Here is an 18417-nt window from a genome sequence, read left to right as displayed (position 1 = left end):
TCCTTTGACTGACTGTTGTTTGTTTCCCAGCTTGAGTTGTGCTATTAAACCTGTTTCCACATCTTCCCTGTCTGGCCACTAAGATTTCACAAGGGCAGTGCTTGAAATATGCAGACAAAAAATTCTAGGACATAGCAACTAAACTATAAAACTAATTTTGATCAGACATTTGTAAAACTTGTTCAGACATTGAATACTTTTACCATGAAAAATTATTATATTAAGTCTGATATGCATTTGTCTGAGTAAATTTTATATCAATTTTGGTTGGACATGATGTCCGATCAAAATAGAACATGTTTGGACAAACACCAATTTTGGTCGGAAAATGTCAGATGTCCGACCATTAGTCTTTGTAGTATAATAAATCCAATATACAAGCACAGTGAGTCAAGCTACTACTTATATAGAATAAAAACATTTTAACAAGAATTTTTAGTCTTTAATAGTTGACGGTTACATTAGAGCAGTGTAGAGTGCAGGAGGTACTAAAGCAATCCCACATAAGATTTTTCCCCATTTGCAAGTGGCTAGTAGAATCTTTCCTTTTTCTTATAATAGGGAGCAGTTGTAAATATAATCATCCTGTGTATGCATGCACCTGGGCTATATATGCACTCTCATTTCCAAAGTTGCAGTTTTCTTTTGTATACATAACATAAAAGTCATGAGACTCTGTGTGTGTGTGTGTTTGTGTGTGTGTGTGTGTGTGTGTGTGTGTGTATGTGTGAGAGAGAGAGACTAAATGAGGCAGTTAAGATAAGTGGTCTGAGTTCGGTAATTGAAAGGTTTCAGCCAGGTTTGATGCCCAGTACAGCTACCCAGGTGTTAAGTGGCAACCTAGTGACAACTGGGGAGGCAGACCATCCATAGCTCTGATATAACATATGTAGTGGGTGAAGGTACAGGTGATACTTAATTGGGCTGCCATGCCCACACATTCACATGAGATACTGTATGGTACACCTTTCTGTGTGTTACGTATAATACTAGACCTGCCCTCGAAGGATTATGCTTACGATGACTCTTAGCACCAGCCTACATGAGTAGCTAGCACACAGATGCAGTCAGGTAGGCAAGTGGTAGCTGAAGGTATTGTCTTTTGTGTGTGTCTGTGTGTGTGTCTGTGTGTGTGTGTGTGTGTTTTGTGTAATGTGTTGCATGTGTGTGTGCGTGTGTGTGTGTTTTGTGTAATGTGTTGCATGTTTGTGTGTGTGTGTGTGTGTGCATGTGAGCGAGTATGAGTGCATGCAGTATCACTGTATAACATGATGAATGATGGGACTTTGGATGCCTGACACTTTTCACCTGTGAGACATATCGTGTGTTTGTGTAAATCCACCAACTCACCCATATACATAACCACCATCTCTAGCTCATGCATGCTTTATGTCATTGGGTCCCCCATGCATGCATGGTAACTATAGCCATAATATTAGATACCATTAAATAAGTATTCATTCGACAACAACAGCAGCAGCAACAACAACATGATTACAACAGAGATGGAAAGTGATGGAAATGTATATATACAAGAATAAAATAATCTCATGAGTGATAAAAATGTACAAAGCTTTCAAAAAGCCATATAAAATCAGTCAGTTCAGTCAATTATGCACTTTAAATTAGGGGCCCCTTAAAGTGCAGTTCTGCAGTAGTTAATCAGTTTACTTCTTAGCACACCTCCTCCTAGGAAGCCTCCTCCTTAGAGTTGTTCTTGGCTTCTTTGCAGAAGATCTTGGTTTCCTTGTAGCAGATCTTTTTCTACCCGCCGAACTTTTCCTTTTGGGAGATGCCCTCCTTTTTTTAGGGGCTGCTTTTCTTTTGCCGGATTTTCTCCTCCTTCCAGCTTTTTTAGCAGCCCCAGATCTCGAGGGCCTCTTAGCAGCTGGCCTCCTCCTCCTTGTTGCTCTAGTAGGTTTCTTGGCGGCCAGCTTGTATGAGCCAGAGGCCCCCGATCCTTTTGTGCATACAAGGCTTCCAGCTTGCAGCAACTTTTTTAGAGCAAGGCGAGCATGAACTTCAAATCCTTTTCCCTCTTTGTAATTGGCGCCAATGTATTTCAGGATTTTGTGGGTTGAAGTGCCGCCTCGCTCTTGCATCGCGGTGATCGCCGCGACGATCATGTCGGAGTACTTGGGTTTAGCAGGAGTGGCTTTCTTGAGCCTCCTGGCTCCCCTTGACTTCGACTTTTTGGAAGGCATCTTTGGTTCTTGGGGGTGGGTGGGTTTGGGAGATTATCGTCGACTCAAATCTAATTTCACCACACGGTTCACTGCTTTTATAGCTAGCGGGGACGCTAGCCGGATGATAGCGTACACATCAGTTCACGTGACGGGATCAAACCGTGAATTCTTGTTGCTAAGGGCCAGCTGTGTCTTTCCACCGAGTTTAAACCGTGCAGTTTGTTAGGTTAGGCAGTGTTTTAGCAGTTTAGTCAGTTGAGATGATGGACAATAGTTTGTTGAAGTGATATGCGGTTGCTTATGCAAAATGGCAACATTTCTGGTGGTTTTTCGGTCATGTTTGTCGTAAATTTCCAGTTGTCTGCATCAACGCGTCCAAAGAAAATTGCCTAATCTTCAGTTTGGTTAATTCAACTACCACATTAGTTTGTGTGCAAAGAGAATAGCTGTGTATTGACAAGATGTGCAAATTTGAGAGTTGTACGACTTTTGATTGCGGCGAACGATCAGATGAAAATTTTGTCTATAAACACAGCACAACATTTCTGGAAGCTACCATTAGCATTCAATGGGAGACACAACATTAAGAGTAAAATCATCTATAACCAGGCGCCGCTTTAATACTTTATTTTGACAGGTGAGTGTTCTATTAGAGTGTCTTGAATTAATGACTTCTTTTATCCAGTTAGGGTGTTTCGAAATAGGTTGGACAAATAATTATCTGGACTGCTTTATAAAGTACACAGAGCTGGAAGAAATGCTACAGACAATATATAAATTTCTGAGAAAAGGTGTGTCAGTGTTAGGGCAAACTCGAGACCCATGACAGCACAAAATCATTCTTACCTATATACATTGCACAAAGTATGCGTCATGGAGATTATGACTTGTGTATCATTTTGAGTCATTGTCGAAGTGGACTATGGTGCAATCTTGTAGACTTGAGTTTAAGTGTGCATACGCGTATACACACACTTACACTCAAATCTTTGATTGTGTTGTCATGGTTTATTATTACTGGTAAATTTCTGTAAATCTTAACATTGAAAACACATAGACACATGCAAATGCAGACATGCGTGTGCATGCACGCATGCGTACACACGTGTGTGTGCACACACATGTCTGTATGATATGCATCTGCATGTGTCTAGGTTTTTGAGGGATACATGCAGATATAGGCCATTGGTTAGTGTGTAGGTGTATAAATTTGATAGTGAGTGACAGACTCAGCTCAGCTGCTGACAGATTAAAATCCTACAAACTTCATAATTTCATAGATTGTGATCAGGAAATCTCAATGTCTAGCTACAGTGGAGCCTGCTCTATACAGTTAGTGTGTAAAAGTCACAAGACAAGGTCACTAAGATAAGTCACATTATTATATTTCTGCTCTTACCCATTTACAGAAATATTCTCACTGTGACTGTTCTATTATAGTAATGCTGCAAGCCTACAAACTCCTTCTCTATGTCCCTCTCTGTGTGTGTGTGCAGGCCTGGGTTCGGGGAGTTCTGAAAAAGGTCCACAATTTCAGTAAAAAGGTCCACAATTTTAGCAAAAGGTGTATAATTTTAGCCAAAAGGTCCACAATTTTAGTATACTCTAATAGAGCAGTCAACCACTCTAATAGAACAATCACTCTCCAATAGAGTATTTACATTTTCATTTAAAAGCTGTATGTAAGTACTAAATTTGAAATCATCTAAACTAGGGCTTTCATTAAAGTATGAAAATAAAATTGTGCTGGGTAAGCTCCCCAGTCCACCATGAATAACATCCATGTATGCTTCAACTGCATGCAATGTGTAAATTTCATTGCCTTAAAGCACTCTTTGGCCTGCTCCACTGAGAGAGTGCTCAGATTTTCCCATCCATATTCACTGTGGCATTCCAATACATTTAGACACAGACAGTATAATTACAGCAGCAGTAGAGATACTTTGCTAGATGTCATCAACCTAGCTGGCGTTGAGCTTGAATCAAATTGTGTTATTTTTATGACTGAAATCCCACCAAATTCAACCTTTTTAGTATTTATTTTCCAAATGCCCAGTATGCTTTGCATGCTGAAAAGTGCACACCCTGATGTAGCTAATCCCACATCAAAAAAGGTCCACTTTTCTTCTAAAAGGCTGCTGCTGCTCTGTGTGTGTGTGTGTGTGTGTGTGTGTGTGTGTGTGTGTGTGTGTGTGTGTGTGTGTGTGTGTGTGTGTGTGTGTGTGTGTTCCCAAATCAGCTTTTCATCTTGTTATTTATAATCCAATATAACCTTGTGTATGGACTTGTTCAACCAGGGACGGATCCAGGAGCTGGCAAGGGGAGGGCCACAAACTGGCCAAGTTGTAGGTGGTTGCATGGGGAGAGCCTGTTAGTTGCTGCAATTTTGAAGCGGAAAATAATCACCTCTTTAGTGTCTCACCATTGATTTTTGCAATTTTGGCCTTTGCAATTGGGTTGTGAAGTCTTAAAAGCTGTATAAAAGGTTCTGAATGTCTTAAACAACAGCAACAAGATAATTATGTTTAGAGGCACTTAGTATGCACGAAGGTTATCGCTGTGAATTTGTAATGAAATCTACTCATATTTTATAGCTAAATTGATCTTGGCCTATAAAGTTTAGTATTTTAATCAGAAGCATGGCTGGAGAGGGGGCATTTGCCCCAAATGCCCCATCCTGTGTCACTTATGTGTATAACCATGCAACTACTACCTGTATCCTGCATGGACATACATGCATACTCTGAAGTTACATATATAGGCTGGGTTAATACATCATGCAGACCCCATGCATCGTTGATGATACACTATACAACATTACTTAAGAGACTATTCATTCAGCAGCAGCAGCAACAACAACATGATTACAACAGAGATGGAAAGTGATGGAAATGTATATATACAAGAATAAAATAATCTCATGAGTGATAAAAATGTACAAAGCTTTCAAAAAGCCATATGAAATCAGTCAGTTCAGTCAATTATGCACTTTAAATTAGGGGCCCCTTAAAGTGCAGTTCTGTAGTAGTTAATCAGTTTACTTCTTAGCACACCTTCTCCTAGGAAGCCTCCTCCTTAGAGTTGTTCTTGGCTTCTTTGCAGAAGATCTTGGTTTCCTTGTAGCAGATCTTTTTCTACCCGCCGAACTTTTCTTTTTGGGAGATGCCCTCCTTTTTTTAGGGGCTGCTTTTCTTTTGCCGGATTTTCTCCTCTTTCCAGCTTTTTTAGCAGCCCCAGATCTCGAGGGCCTCTTAGCAGCTGGCCTCCTCCTCCTTGTTGCTCTAGTAGGTTTCTTGGCGGCCACCTTGTATGAGCCAGAGGCCCCCGATCCTTTTGTGCATACAAGACTTCCAGCTTGCAGCAACTTTTTTAGAGCAAGGCGAGCATGAACTTCAAATCCTTTTCCCACTTTGTAATTGGCGCCAATGTATTTCAGGATTTTGTGGGTTGAAGTGCCGCCTCGCTCTTGCATCGCGGTAATCGCCGCGACGATCATGTCGGAGTACTTGGGTTTAGCAGGAGAGGCTTTTTTGAGCCTCCTGGCTCCCTTTGACTTCGACTTCTTGGAAGGCATCTCTGGTTCTTGGGGGTGGGTGGGTTTGGGAGATTATCGTCGACTCAAATCTAATTTTCACCACACGGTTCACTGCTTTTATAGCTAGCGGGGACGCTAGCCGGATGATAGCGTACACATCAGTTCACGTGACGGGATCAAACCGTGAATTCTTGTTGCTAAGGGCCAGCTGTGTCTTTCCACCGAGTTTAAACCGTGCAGTTTGTTAGGTTAGGCAGTGCTTTAGCAGTTTAGTCAGTTGAGATGATGGACAATAGTTTGTTGAAGTGATATGCGGTTGCTTATGCAAAATGGCAACATTTCTGGTGGTTTTTCGGTTATGTTTGTCGTAAATTTCCAGTTGTCTGCATCAACGCGTCCAAAGAAAATTGCCTAATCTTCTGTTTGGCTAATTCAACTACCACATTAGTTTGTGTGCAAAGAGAATAGCCGTGTATTGACAAGATGTGCAAATTTGAGAGCTGTACGACTTTTGATTGTAGCGAATGGTTGGATGAAAAATTTGTACATAAACACAACACATAAGCTATCAATGGGAGATACAGTACCACGAGTGAAAGACATATACGGCGCCAATGTACTTTTGGTGTCATCTGAGACAGGTGAGTGTTCTATAATAGAGTGTCTTGAATTAATGATTGTTTTATTAGAGTATTTCAGTAAAGAGGTACCTACTGTTTGAGTTGGAAGCAAATGAAGAAGATTCAATAAACCATAGGTTCAGATATAATTTCCCTTTGTTAATATGCTTTAGTACAGTATTTTACATAAAGTTGTCACAAGTATGATATAGGCTGATTTTGGTCTAAAGGCACGCTAGATCTAACATTTACATGACTACTTTATTATAGTGTTTTCAAAAGTGCTATCATAAAATCAGTAAAAGATGTGCTGAGAGCTAATTAAACTAATCCATATTCAAGGATCTTTATTGGTAGTAACTTATCTATCTTGCGATTATATTCATGTGGTAGATTGCGTAATTACTAATGACAAGATTTGTAAGTTAGCTCAGTGGAAATGTTAATGTTCTTTTATCATCAAACCTTCTGGCCACTGTTTTTGACTTCTTGTTGTGTAGTGAATGGTTAATTGTATTTTTATTTTATTTGTGTAATACAGTGGAACCTCAGTTATCCGGACCCCACTTATCTGGATTCTCGGTTTACTGAACTACAGAAATGACTGTTCTATTAGAGTAATGACTGTTCTATTAGAGTAGTGACTGTTCTATTAGGGTAGTTGAAAATACTGATATTTTAATTTTTTTTCTTTATACTATTTTAAGATTATTTATACAGTTTCAGAGATACGGACTTTTCAGATTTATGGACCACACCTGGTCCAAGGGGTTCGGATAACTGAGGTTCCACTGTATAGTTGTTTTTGTATGTGTTACCTTGTCTGCTTGTCACTGTACTTTTATGTGTAACGCTGTATGTATGTAATGCTCTGGTAAAGAACGGCTATGCCGATTACCGTGAGGTTAAATTTAAAATAAAATCAAAAATCAATGCTTTAAATGTCAAATGCTGGCTACTTTTCACAAGTACAGTGGCAATTGAAGTTTGGGGCCCTAATGGAGTTCTGGCCATGGCTGTATGTGACTGTACAGCTCCGTAGTGTTGAATAAAGACCTGTGCTGTAAACGCTCTTTCATTTGAGCCAGTTTTGAAACCTGAATGGCCCATAACTTGGCCTATAATTCATCCCAACATCTTCCTCTTTATTTTTTAAAAACAACCTCTTGCCACCCCCATCCCGTTTGGAGCTTGCCTGAATAATCCTGATACAGTTAATATCCAGGGCTTCCCATGCAATTCAAAATACCAAAGGACACTAGTTCCAGTTGCAGTGCAAAGCTTTCATACAACTATTGACTACTTCAAGTGTCCCAAAATTAGCCGTGAGGTCGCCCAGTTGCAAGGGACAGGTATGATGATTTGATTGTGAACGTGCATTATTCTTCGACCTAAAGCAAATCTTTTGGAGCTATCATTATGTTGTCTTCACACAGATACAACCAACCTCATTGTCTATGATGGTGCAATATATCTGGCAGGTGAGCTTGGTTTAAAGATTGGTTGGTGGCTATAGATGGGAAAATGGGAGTCATCTACCGATGGACTTACTTTATCAATCCCAATAAGTGGACTTACAGAGCAGGCTGACTTGATCGGATGGATCAGAATTACCACAGCAGTGTAACATACAGGCACCATTTGATGTAATTGACTATACAATCAACCTTGCAATTGTTTGTAAACTATGAACTGCATGTACAGCAATCCTACACAACAATTACAATGCTTTAAAATGTTGTCATATGAACTATACTTTCTTTACAATCATCTGTATATATCATTATGCACTACTTATTGCTTTGTATGACTTTTACAGAAACGATATGACCATTTCAGTGACAACTATAGAGATGCAGTAGTGATGCTGGCATAATAGGTAGTGTGGGAATCAGTAATTATGGGAGAAAATCAGCAGATTGTACAATTCCGTTTAAAAAGACGAGATACTTTAATACAGCAGACAGAAATTCTAATAGAACAGTCACGCAATATTATTATATATAGCAAATGAAATTATCTAATATAGCAACCAGCTAAAAAGAATAGAAAACTATTTGAAGCTGAAAAATCAATGCAAATGGTCTAATACAGCAATAAAATAACATTATCGGCCATAGATGGTGGTGCATGGCATAATTTTGAGCTTAATAGACATTTCTCATGAGCATAATAGGTGATGTTTGAGTACTGGTCAACAGTATAATACTAAAGTTTTTGAAGCATAGTAGGTTCAGCCTAGACAACTACCATATACAGTCTAGTATTGTCATAACAGGAGCAATACAGATAAACATCTTTTATCTTTAATGATAAGCATCCTTAGAGCTGTGAGACTAGGGCCTGAGGACATTACCATGTGTGATCATGTGTACACGACCAAAATGATATTGAAAGGTCTGGCCACGTGAGACTACCAAGTACCCTACCTCACTTCTGTGGTGCTCAAAATACTCTATGTACAAATTACATACTCATGTGCGGTAAATTCAATTCATTAACCTGGCAACAACAAAATGTTGTGTTAGCCAGACACACAATTGCTATAAGCTGGTTGTCAATTCCATTGAATCATTGTTAAGCTTAGGGGAGCTTTGTGGTTGCTGAAAGTCAACTTCAGTTATTTCTTCTTCAAGTATCTGTTCATGGTCTCCTTCCATTAGTTCTTCTTCATCGCTAGACACCTCTCTCACACCAGAGTACCAGGCATTTGTCACCTTCTGCATCTCAATACGAGCTTCTCGCACCTCCTAAAGAAACAGTGCATGAAGTATGCACAACCTGTTACTTATATAATTTACTTACACTTCTTGTAAATCTTCTTGTGAGGAATGGACTGATGAAACTGAAGAGGGAACACTCACATAAATTACAACTCATTTTTATTATTTGGCTACTGACCGATAATCTAGTTTGCTGAAGCCATGTACGCTAATTGATGGCCACTTCTGTGATGAGTCGTCTAGTGACACTGTTACAGCTGTACCCTATGTGGAGTGAAGTGGTACAATACACCCTAATATATAATGCACTGGGTGTCTGTTGTAAAGGTGTGCGTGCACCAAAGGAACACCTTGTGCCTTGTGGCATATATGAGCTCCTGATTACATTAACACTGTGATATTTATCCTACCTGCAGGAAAGGTTCAGATTTCCAGAAACCAGTCAGCGTATTTTAAAATCAGAACAGTTATGATTAAGATCAATATACTCTAATAGAACAGTCACCACCACTTACTCCCACTGTACAATGCAAACTTCAACTTTTTTTCTTCATCAAAATAACTTATCCAACACCTCTAAAAATGATCAGTTTACTTTGGGACTGTTCAAGAAAACTTCCTGTAATCTGTAAAGGCCTGCAATGGTAATGGGTGACTTAATTTTACTCATAGATAGCTGGCAAGATTATTGTAAGAAATTTTACATTTTAGTAGGAGTCATAGAAGTAAAAGGCAACGAAAAAGGAGGTCAATGGACATTTCAGTCATGTACACCCTGATGTAACCATGTCTGAAGTACTGCAGGTATCCTTTACTTATTTATATTCAAATGCAAAATTTCTACATTATTGTTTACTGTAACATGATTTATGGCTAGTGTGAACCAACACATACCACATCAAAGGAAAGAATGGTGCCACCCAGACACTTTATAACAATCAACTGAGCAACTAAATGCACACCTCGACTATCAGTTACTGAAAATTAAGTGGCCATTCTGTTTCATTTCAGTTATTCTCCACCTGTTATACAGCATTACAAATGAACAGCATTAGAGAGTTGTCTGTGAAATTGTACTACTTGTTTTACAGCATTACAAACAAAAGAAGTGCCTCTACAATCACAACACTTGCTGCAGAAACTATGAACAATTCTATTGTATTGATTCAGTACTGTAGAAGCCATAACATGGTACCTGTTAATCAACACCTATGCAGCAGTGGAAAAAGAAACAGAACACAAAGGAGGATGAAGGTAAATTCATGGTGTGGGCATCGTAGCTGTTGTGGTTAGTGAAAAGGCACTTCTTGGGCTGAGCCAATGTCCAACAGTGAAGTATCATGCCCATGGCATTAATGTCAAGCTATAAGCGCAAGGCATCAGTTAGTCAGTCAGTTAACAGAAAATTCAGTTAAAAATATTTCACAGAAATTTGTTAGATTACTCTGTAGGGCTTGATTATATCTAACCAATACTGTCATGAAGGAAAAGCAAGGCTGGCTTTAGGATGACAATTTTGGCCAAAAAGCCCAGACCTTCATAAGATCCCCAATATACAGTACTACTGTACGATCTGCTGCCACTGTGACTATGACCTATTATGGGTAAAACTACTGCTTTTGTGTGTGTGTTGTTGTTTGTCAGAGAACTTTCAAGAGACCAGCAGGCCTTGAGACACACAAGTGTCTTCCACAAAGGGAAAAAACCCATGTATCAACATCACAGGGCAGTCCAATGAGTACAGTGTCAATGCTGGATTAAGAGTGCTGAGGGCCTTGCAGTCCACAAAAGATCATGCAATCTATGTGCATACATGTTTTTGCTTCCCCTTCAGGGGAACACGTGACCCACATGGGCAGTGTCCAACAATAACAGTGTGTGTAGTGTGTACGTATGTGCATGCTTGTGAGACCCATTGTGTCCATGCATACACACATCCACAAATTACGCACACAAACACATCACATACCAGTTCTTCAGTCTTGCTAAGGGTAACATCTTCAGTGGAGTCTGACTCTGCTTTCAGCAGCTACACATAATACCACACCATCTCAAATACAACACTACCATACTGGAACCTGTGTAATATGGATACCTTAGGAATAACCTGATTGGCAGGATTTACCCGTATGTGAATTATGCAGGCATCCACATTATCAGGCTTCAGTGCATAGCATTAACATACCTTTAGTAGTGGAAGTGTTGAACCACCAAGGAAGACTATAGTGAATAATACAATGACCAGTGTAGTTGTGACTACATAATGATAATTCTCCTCGGAGAAGATTCCTTCAGTGACATACTCCTCAAGATTTAGTGCCAGAGCAAATGCTATTGCACCTCTTAGTCCTAGAGTGAAATAAAACAAAGAGATAGTATTAGATCATGAATATACAAACACATACTACACCACATATACACATACAAACATGCATGCATCCATACATACATACATACATACATACACATATGTACATACACACTATATAGGACCACACACAGACACTAGTATGCAAGACACATACACATATGAACGCACCACTGAACCACATAATGAACTGCATCCTACGATTGATCTTGACACTACGGAACTTATTCACTAGTGCCATCAAGGGGAAGATATTAAATGCTCTTCCAATGAGACACAACAGCTACACACACAACATACAATGGTATAATATTACCACTACACGAGGGGTAACTCACAATGCTCCATATAACCAAGCTCACATTAAACCTGTGTCTAATAGCAAATATGGCCAAACCGAGATAGACAAACACACAAGTTTCTGAAAAGAAATGTGTACATGATCTCTTGGCAAGTTACAAGGCATTGATTTACCGGCCATAAATGCAACAGAACGAAGTGTTTGTTGAATGGTGACCTGTGTAACTGGGGATAGGTTGTAGTGTGTGTAGTGGGCCATCACTATGCCACTGAATAGCACAGCCATTATACCTATGGTTGGGTCGACCATAAGCACACAATACACTAGCTAACAATATTTCACCTGAAAGATTAAGGCCCTCTGCAATGAAGTAAGGAAGAAATGCAAATATCAGAATCATGGGGAGCTCGAGGGAGGGATGCCGCCGTAGTGCAATATGTTTGGTCAACTATATCAGGTGTAATAGGGCAGTACAATAAAACACTACACCCACTAGTGCACTGCATATTGCTAATGCTGCTCCTATGAGTGCTGAACAGCCGAACATCAGTAAAAACTTTCCAAGAGATTTCAGAAGTATTACATATGTCCCATCACTTGTAACATGGGCTTGATCAATTACAGTCCTACAATACATTCATACATTACAACACATTATAATAGATTATAAAGGTCCTTACTTGAACATTACAATTGATACAGCATCGTTGAGAACACTCTCTCCAAATACTAACATATTTAGAGTAGGGTCAACATCCAAAGCATGAAAGATTGCAAGAGTAGCCACCGGATCAACAGCAGATATTAGTGAACCAAAAGCAAAACTACACTGGCCATTACGCACACAATAAAACACAACATTGCACCTCACCTCTCAATAACTCCAAATGTGGGCACAACTTCAATCTGTATCACACATTATCTTGAGTGACACTAACTGTCGATTACGGACAGACACAAATTATATACCTTTCCTAGACCAAATATCACTCCTCCAATTATGAAAGCTGATATAGCTGTGCCGATAACAGCAAACACAAGAATGGAACCAATATTCTGAAAGAAGTCACCCTGCGTGTGCAAAGAAATATACATAAATGCAAAGCACATACAACAAATAACATTTAGTACCTTATGTAGAGAGTAGCCTGATTCAAATATAATTGGGGGAAGAAGGATGAGAAAAAACGAGTTAGACTGAAATTGTTCTAAATACTTCAAATCCTGTGCCGTGCTCTTTTTGATGATGAAAAATATCAGACCAATAATTACTCCTAAAACATCACAATTAACTGAGTGTGCATGCGTGCCCACAACACTACATGTAACGCACCTATCAGAACTACTACAATGCTCTCAGGTAGGTAGTGAAATTTGAATTTTATGAGAAAATACACCATCATTGTACACAAACCTGTAAATTAACGGAACACCTGACAATGTTTGCTTTGTGTACACACTTTGAACCATGAAAGTGAACATTAGGACTTCACTATAATTCATACATAAAGGACTATTCTTACAATATTTCTCTGTGAAATGGTCCACAAAAGTGAAGGCATGATTAACACATACCTAGCACTCCCATTATAAAGAACACCGCTTGACTTGACTGTGTTTCTGTATCACTACCAGCAGGAGTAGCTGGCGGAAGAGTGGTCTCTGGGCTAGGCGTTGGGGTAAGAGTCCCTCTGGTTTCATTAGTTTGTCTACGGTAACGGAAGATGCAAGCTGTATCGTAATTAACGCCCAGTTACCTGTAGTTTATTGCTTGAGCACCGCACAGAACTGCACTCAGCCCGAATATTGCAAGAAACACTATCGGTTTCCAATGAACGCGACTGTTTCGCTGTTGGTTCATCTCTTTAGATTTAGAATGACGCACACCTTTCACATAAGCAGATACACGCGAACAATACTTCGAAAACGCGGCGCATTTGTGATTGAAGTCCATCCGTTCATTCTATATAGTGCCCCCCTGGATCTTGATAAACAAAATTGTTATTTTGACAAACAACGTAAGATTGTTCGATGGAAGATGACCCAATGTCTGATGTTGAAGATTTATTGGACGAAATGGAGTCCACCTTTTCTAAGCCTAAGCTCCAGCCCAAGAGCCAAACCAATTGCAATTCAAGCGAGCTAGCTACGTGAGTGTATGTGATATCCCATCTTCTCGGTTTGTAAATGACTAGAGTGACGTTAGTGTAGGCACCTATAACGTGCATGTACATGTAGCCAATAAGAATGATACTATCATTTCAGTTGTGAACTAGGGTGTATTACTCCAGCACTCACTCTACTGCAATCTGTGACCAGGGTCAATGAATGAACAAGGCCAATTTTAAGTAAAGGAGTACAGTTAAGCAGATGTTGCAGGATTGGTCAAAACTGCGTGAGGAAATGAATATAAATGGGAAAATTTCATGAACATTTTCAGTCAAAATATTTGATCCAACTTTGACTGCAGTCACAGATCACATAGTACAGTGGCTATTAGAGTGTCATCACCTTGACTATGTGCTGAGAAAACAAATGGCAGCACGTATATACCTAGTCTGGCGCCACCGACCCTATTTAGGCGCTTATACAAGCGCCCCGAAAATAGGGTCTGGTCTGTCTAGCATTCAAGACTTGTGTTTAGGAGTGCGTAATTACACTGCAGCTTGCATTAACAAACATCGAACAGCGAAGAATTCAATCACAACAGTGATGTTTTAAGGGTTTCAATCAGTTAATTTCTATGGGCGGGTGATGTTTAGGTTGTGGAGACGATATTTCTACTTTCCGAGGGAAGGTGTCTATTACACACGAATGGTAAATGGAAAATCGTCCCTGGGTTTATTCACCCTGGCCCAAAAAGAACTCATGCAACTTTCGTTTTGTGACTTTTGCCCCAGTATTTACTCACGCCGTGCGGCCAAAATGCATTTAATTGGCAATACTGCGATTTGATTGGACGCACCAGTTTTCGGTAACGGTGGCACAAGTCCTTGATTCTAGACAGACCAGACCCTATTTTCGGGGCGCTTGTATAAGCACCTAAATAGGGTCGGCGGTGCCAGACTAGTATATCTACAGACCTTCAGCACTTATGCTGTAAAGCCTTAATAAATAAATATAAGTATACCGTACATGTACAGGATGTAATTTTCACGGTTGCTTGACTGTCTGAAATTTTCATCCTCGAAAATTAACAATTATTAGGGTTAGCTCTATGTTGTCTAATAGGTAATCTCAGAGTGATCCTCGAAAACAAATCCTGAAATTCGAAAATTTGTATGCATACAGTAGCTATTTATAGTAACAAGTTCAATGTTGAGGTAATGGGCTCTCCAACCAGATGTGGAAGTAGTCTTGTGCCCAGACTGCTCTGTTTTCATCTCCCCTGTCCTAGTACAAAAGGGAGAACTAGAGATTTGTACATCACATATGCTGCACACAGTGTATCAGATTACATAGCAAGTAGCTAAACATGGCACTATTAACATGTAGTATACCTTAGAAGCTTATATTCTGTTGCTCATAAATTTAAGTAAACACTTTCGCTCACGTCTAAATCCATGATATGCAACATTATGCAATGGGTAACTTACAGTGTATTAAAGTTTGATGCTTTGAATACAATACTCAATGAAAAGATACCTTTTGTAATGCTTGTGAACTATTCTGCACTTTAAAACCTATCTAGCAGATCTCGTATCAGTGAAAGAAATTTAGCACCTTTTGTAGGGACAAGATGTTAATTACATTCCAGCTGCACAAGTGGTATACCAAACAAACCCTCATCTGACTCATCATAGAAGTATGCTGTATCTCTCTCACCACACTACGGTCAAGGATGAAAATTTTGAAAACCACAGTAAACAAAATAATGGTATTTGTCATTAAGTCACAATTTAAAATATGCTCTCATGGGTCAACTTGGATCAAGGAAAAGTTTCGACCGATCAAGAATTTGACCACAGTTGCAGATCAACAGTATGTGCTTACGTGATAACCCACAACTATATCTATCATGGATAATGACTGTTCTATTAGAGTATTTTGTCAACAGGTGCATGCTATTGAACATAGCTCTATAATTGAATACCTGTTTGTACTTTTTTGCTAATATATGAATTCAGATATGGACTCTCCACTGCACTGTGTAATGACATATAATTCTCATACAAGCTTTCATGATTTAAATCCAACAAGGAAGGTACTAAGCATGCTATAATAGTTAGCTGGGAACAGAAGGAGATATCCTTAAGGTTACGGGATACTAAGCGACTGTCAAACAAAAATTTTATTACGTAATTAAGGCGGGTTTGGTGTTGTTGTGTTGAGTATCAGCTGGTAACTGGGTTAAATTGTTGGGAGAATCATAGCTCGCTGACTGGACAGGTACAAGGTACAAGAAAACACACGTAACAGTACAAGATAACATAGAAACAACACACTTAGCAACTGGCGCACCTGTGAGCGCATGCGTAGTTTTGCTGATTAATGGCGATATTATCCTGAACCAAAAATCAGGACTGTCAAACTAGTTGTTAACATTTTGTATAAACAGACTACTAGTTTGGCTTCTTGTCTAGGTCCTGACGGAGCCGTTTGTTAGAAATAATATTTCTAGTGCTTGTGATATCAATTTAAAAATTAATTTTGTGATCACAGAGTCTTGCTTTAGGCCATATTGTAGTCATATTTCAGCAACTATACACATTATACACAAATCCTCTTGTCAGTCCCTCACAAGTGATGTTCTTCAAACCTTAGAATTGTTAGTAAGTTCTCATGGTTCTTCATTGGTCTGATTTTTGGTTCATAGTTTTCACTAATTGGCATGGGGACAACTCATGTTTCCATAACAACATTTGAATTCCATGTCGATTAATGAGAAGTTAAGAATGCATAAATATTTGATAACAATGCATTAAGAAAAATCAAGCCCCTAATCATGAAAAATGATTGATAGTGTACATGTGGGATTTACAGTATCCCGTAACCTTAAAGTAGCGACAGGTTTCTACAATTTGCACAGGATAATTCTAATAATTTTATTTTGAAAAGAATCTCACCACCATATTTCACTCGTTTGATGTCGCACTGTACAAGTTGAGGTCTCTGACCCACTGATCAGGGGCAGATACAGCGGGGGGAGTCAAAGGGGGCTCTTGACCCCCCCTCCAAAAACTTTGGTATACTAAGATCGAGATACTCTAATAGAGCAATCACTCTAATAAAGCAGTCACAGTATTAGAACAGTGTGTAGTGAGCTATGTAAGGATTTTTATGTAGTTTATCAGCTATAAATGCGTAGTTGGTGAGGTGGCAGCTATTGCCAGCTGGCTGTGACTTTTTTTTTGTTTTTTGGTCTCACCTTACCAAACCAGAGACAATGTGGTGCCTCAGTTCATTTTGACCCCCTTTCCATAAGTCTGGATCCGCCCCTGCCACTGATCATCAACAATACTGGGAGCATGTGTTAGTGTTGATCAGAGTTCATTGTGTTGTAACTATTACCGGTTGTTACCTTATATGTACATCCAAAATCAGTTTCATTATAATGTATTCTTGGTACTTTTGGTACATGGTGTATTCGTTCAATGTATTGAGTGTCTTGTTTTTGAATCTTTTAAGTGATTACTTGTGGTCTTTCCCATTGCAGTGAACAGATGTCTCCACCAAATTCTGATTTAGACCAGTTAATGGCGGACATAATTGATGATGATGACTTGGTAAGTGCTTCTAAAGTTATTCTTTAGTATAGTGAAACACTTGAGATGAGATTCCCCTAGTGCTCCTACTGCTAAATTTCATGTTTACCATAAGTGTCAATTGTCCATGTTTCTACGTGAGTGAACTTCCACAAGCCGAAGTACTTTACAAATTCTTCACTCTCAATAATACGAACATGAATAAAATGATTTTGTCCAGTTTGTGCAGAAACTGATTTCACACAAATAATTTTTTTTTAAAGTGAATGTGGGGGGCCACTTACTCATTACCTTTTTTTTTTGCAGGATGATGCAACAACTATTTCTGCCCATAAACCAGCAGCATTGTCTAACAAACAACAACAACCTCAGAAGAAGTAATTGAATCTATGTGAATTAATATTTCAATTTCCCTCCATCTCGTTATATCAAGGTGTTTCCCCTGCTTCCTTGGGGGGAGTATACATGCAAGAGGTCTAAGCACAAGCTCAGAACAAAGGTATTATGTTAGTTCACTTATTACATTTGTCACCCGTAATGCTGTACAGGGCTTGCGACCAATTGTTGTGTACCCAATGTGACTTCAAGGTGGTGTCATTTGACGACTACCAGTGGAGTTCGGATTGTGACTACCTTTTCTTTCGTAACAATGCCCCTGATTTTGCTCGGCTAAGAGTTAAGCTAAATAAAATGAAAGGTGAGTGTTATGGCATTATGGTATGTATGTGATATCACACATCACAACATGTAGGTAGCAGAGCTTATGCTTGTCAGTGTTCCTGGAAGAGCATCAGAGAATTGACTAATGTTAGTAACTTGATTGATGTAAAATGGACGTGTTGTAGACATTAAGTCGTGTACTCATCGGCACTGTATCACTTTTCTATGTAATTACTAGCATGAAATATTTCTTAAAGTATAGTGTATTTCATTACTTATTGATGATTTATTGAATTATCGATAATTACGTCAGCTATAG

At 39.1% G+C, this 18417-nt stretch overlaps 2 protein-coding genes across 2 annotated transcripts; one reads left to right on the top strand and one right to left on the bottom strand.

The window, feature by feature from the left end:
* Window positions 1–8775: 8775 nt before the first annotated feature.
* LOC136262821 (sodium/hydrogen exchanger 8-like) lies at window positions 8776–13734 on the bottom strand. The gene is made up of 17 exons (XM_066057233.1): window positions 13491–13734; window positions 13309–13442; window positions 13067–13147; window positions 12865–13007; window positions 12703–12804; window positions 12605–12639; window positions 12414–12557; window positions 12227–12359; window positions 12076–12181; window positions 11907–12023; window positions 11771–11853; window positions 11604–11715; window positions 11250–11413; window positions 11034–11093; window positions 9243–9328; window positions 9147–9186; window positions 8776–9091 (listed from the first exon to the last, which is right to left on the bottom strand). The coding sequence occupies exons 1-17, from the start codon at window positions 13685–13687 to the stop codon at window positions 8885–8887; spliced, it is 1944 nt and encodes a 647-aa protein (XP_065913305.1). The 5' UTR covers window positions 13688–13734; the 3' UTR covers window positions 8776–8884.
* On the top strand, window positions 13669–18410 carry LOC136262864 (cilia- and flagella-associated protein 418-like). Its single transcript, XM_066057290.1, has 6 exons — window positions 13669–13883; window positions 17390–17459; window positions 17745–17815; window positions 17872–17937; window positions 17987–18135; window positions 18190–18410. The coding sequence occupies exons 1-6, from the start codon at window positions 13765–13767 to the stop codon at window positions 18288–18290; spliced, it is 576 nt and encodes a 191-aa protein (XP_065913362.1). The 5' UTR covers window positions 13669–13764; the 3' UTR covers window positions 18291–18410.
* The last annotated feature ends 7 nt before the right edge of the window (window positions 18411–18417 follow it).

This window comes from Dysidea avara, chromosome 8 (assembly GCF_963678975.1).
Source record: "Dysidea avara chromosome 8, odDysAvar1.4, whole genome shotgun sequence".
Lineage (NCBI taxonomy): Eukaryota > Metazoa > Porifera > Demospongiae > Dictyoceratida > Dysideidae > Dysidea > Dysidea avara.
This window is presented reverse-complemented; position numbering and strand designations above follow the sequence as displayed.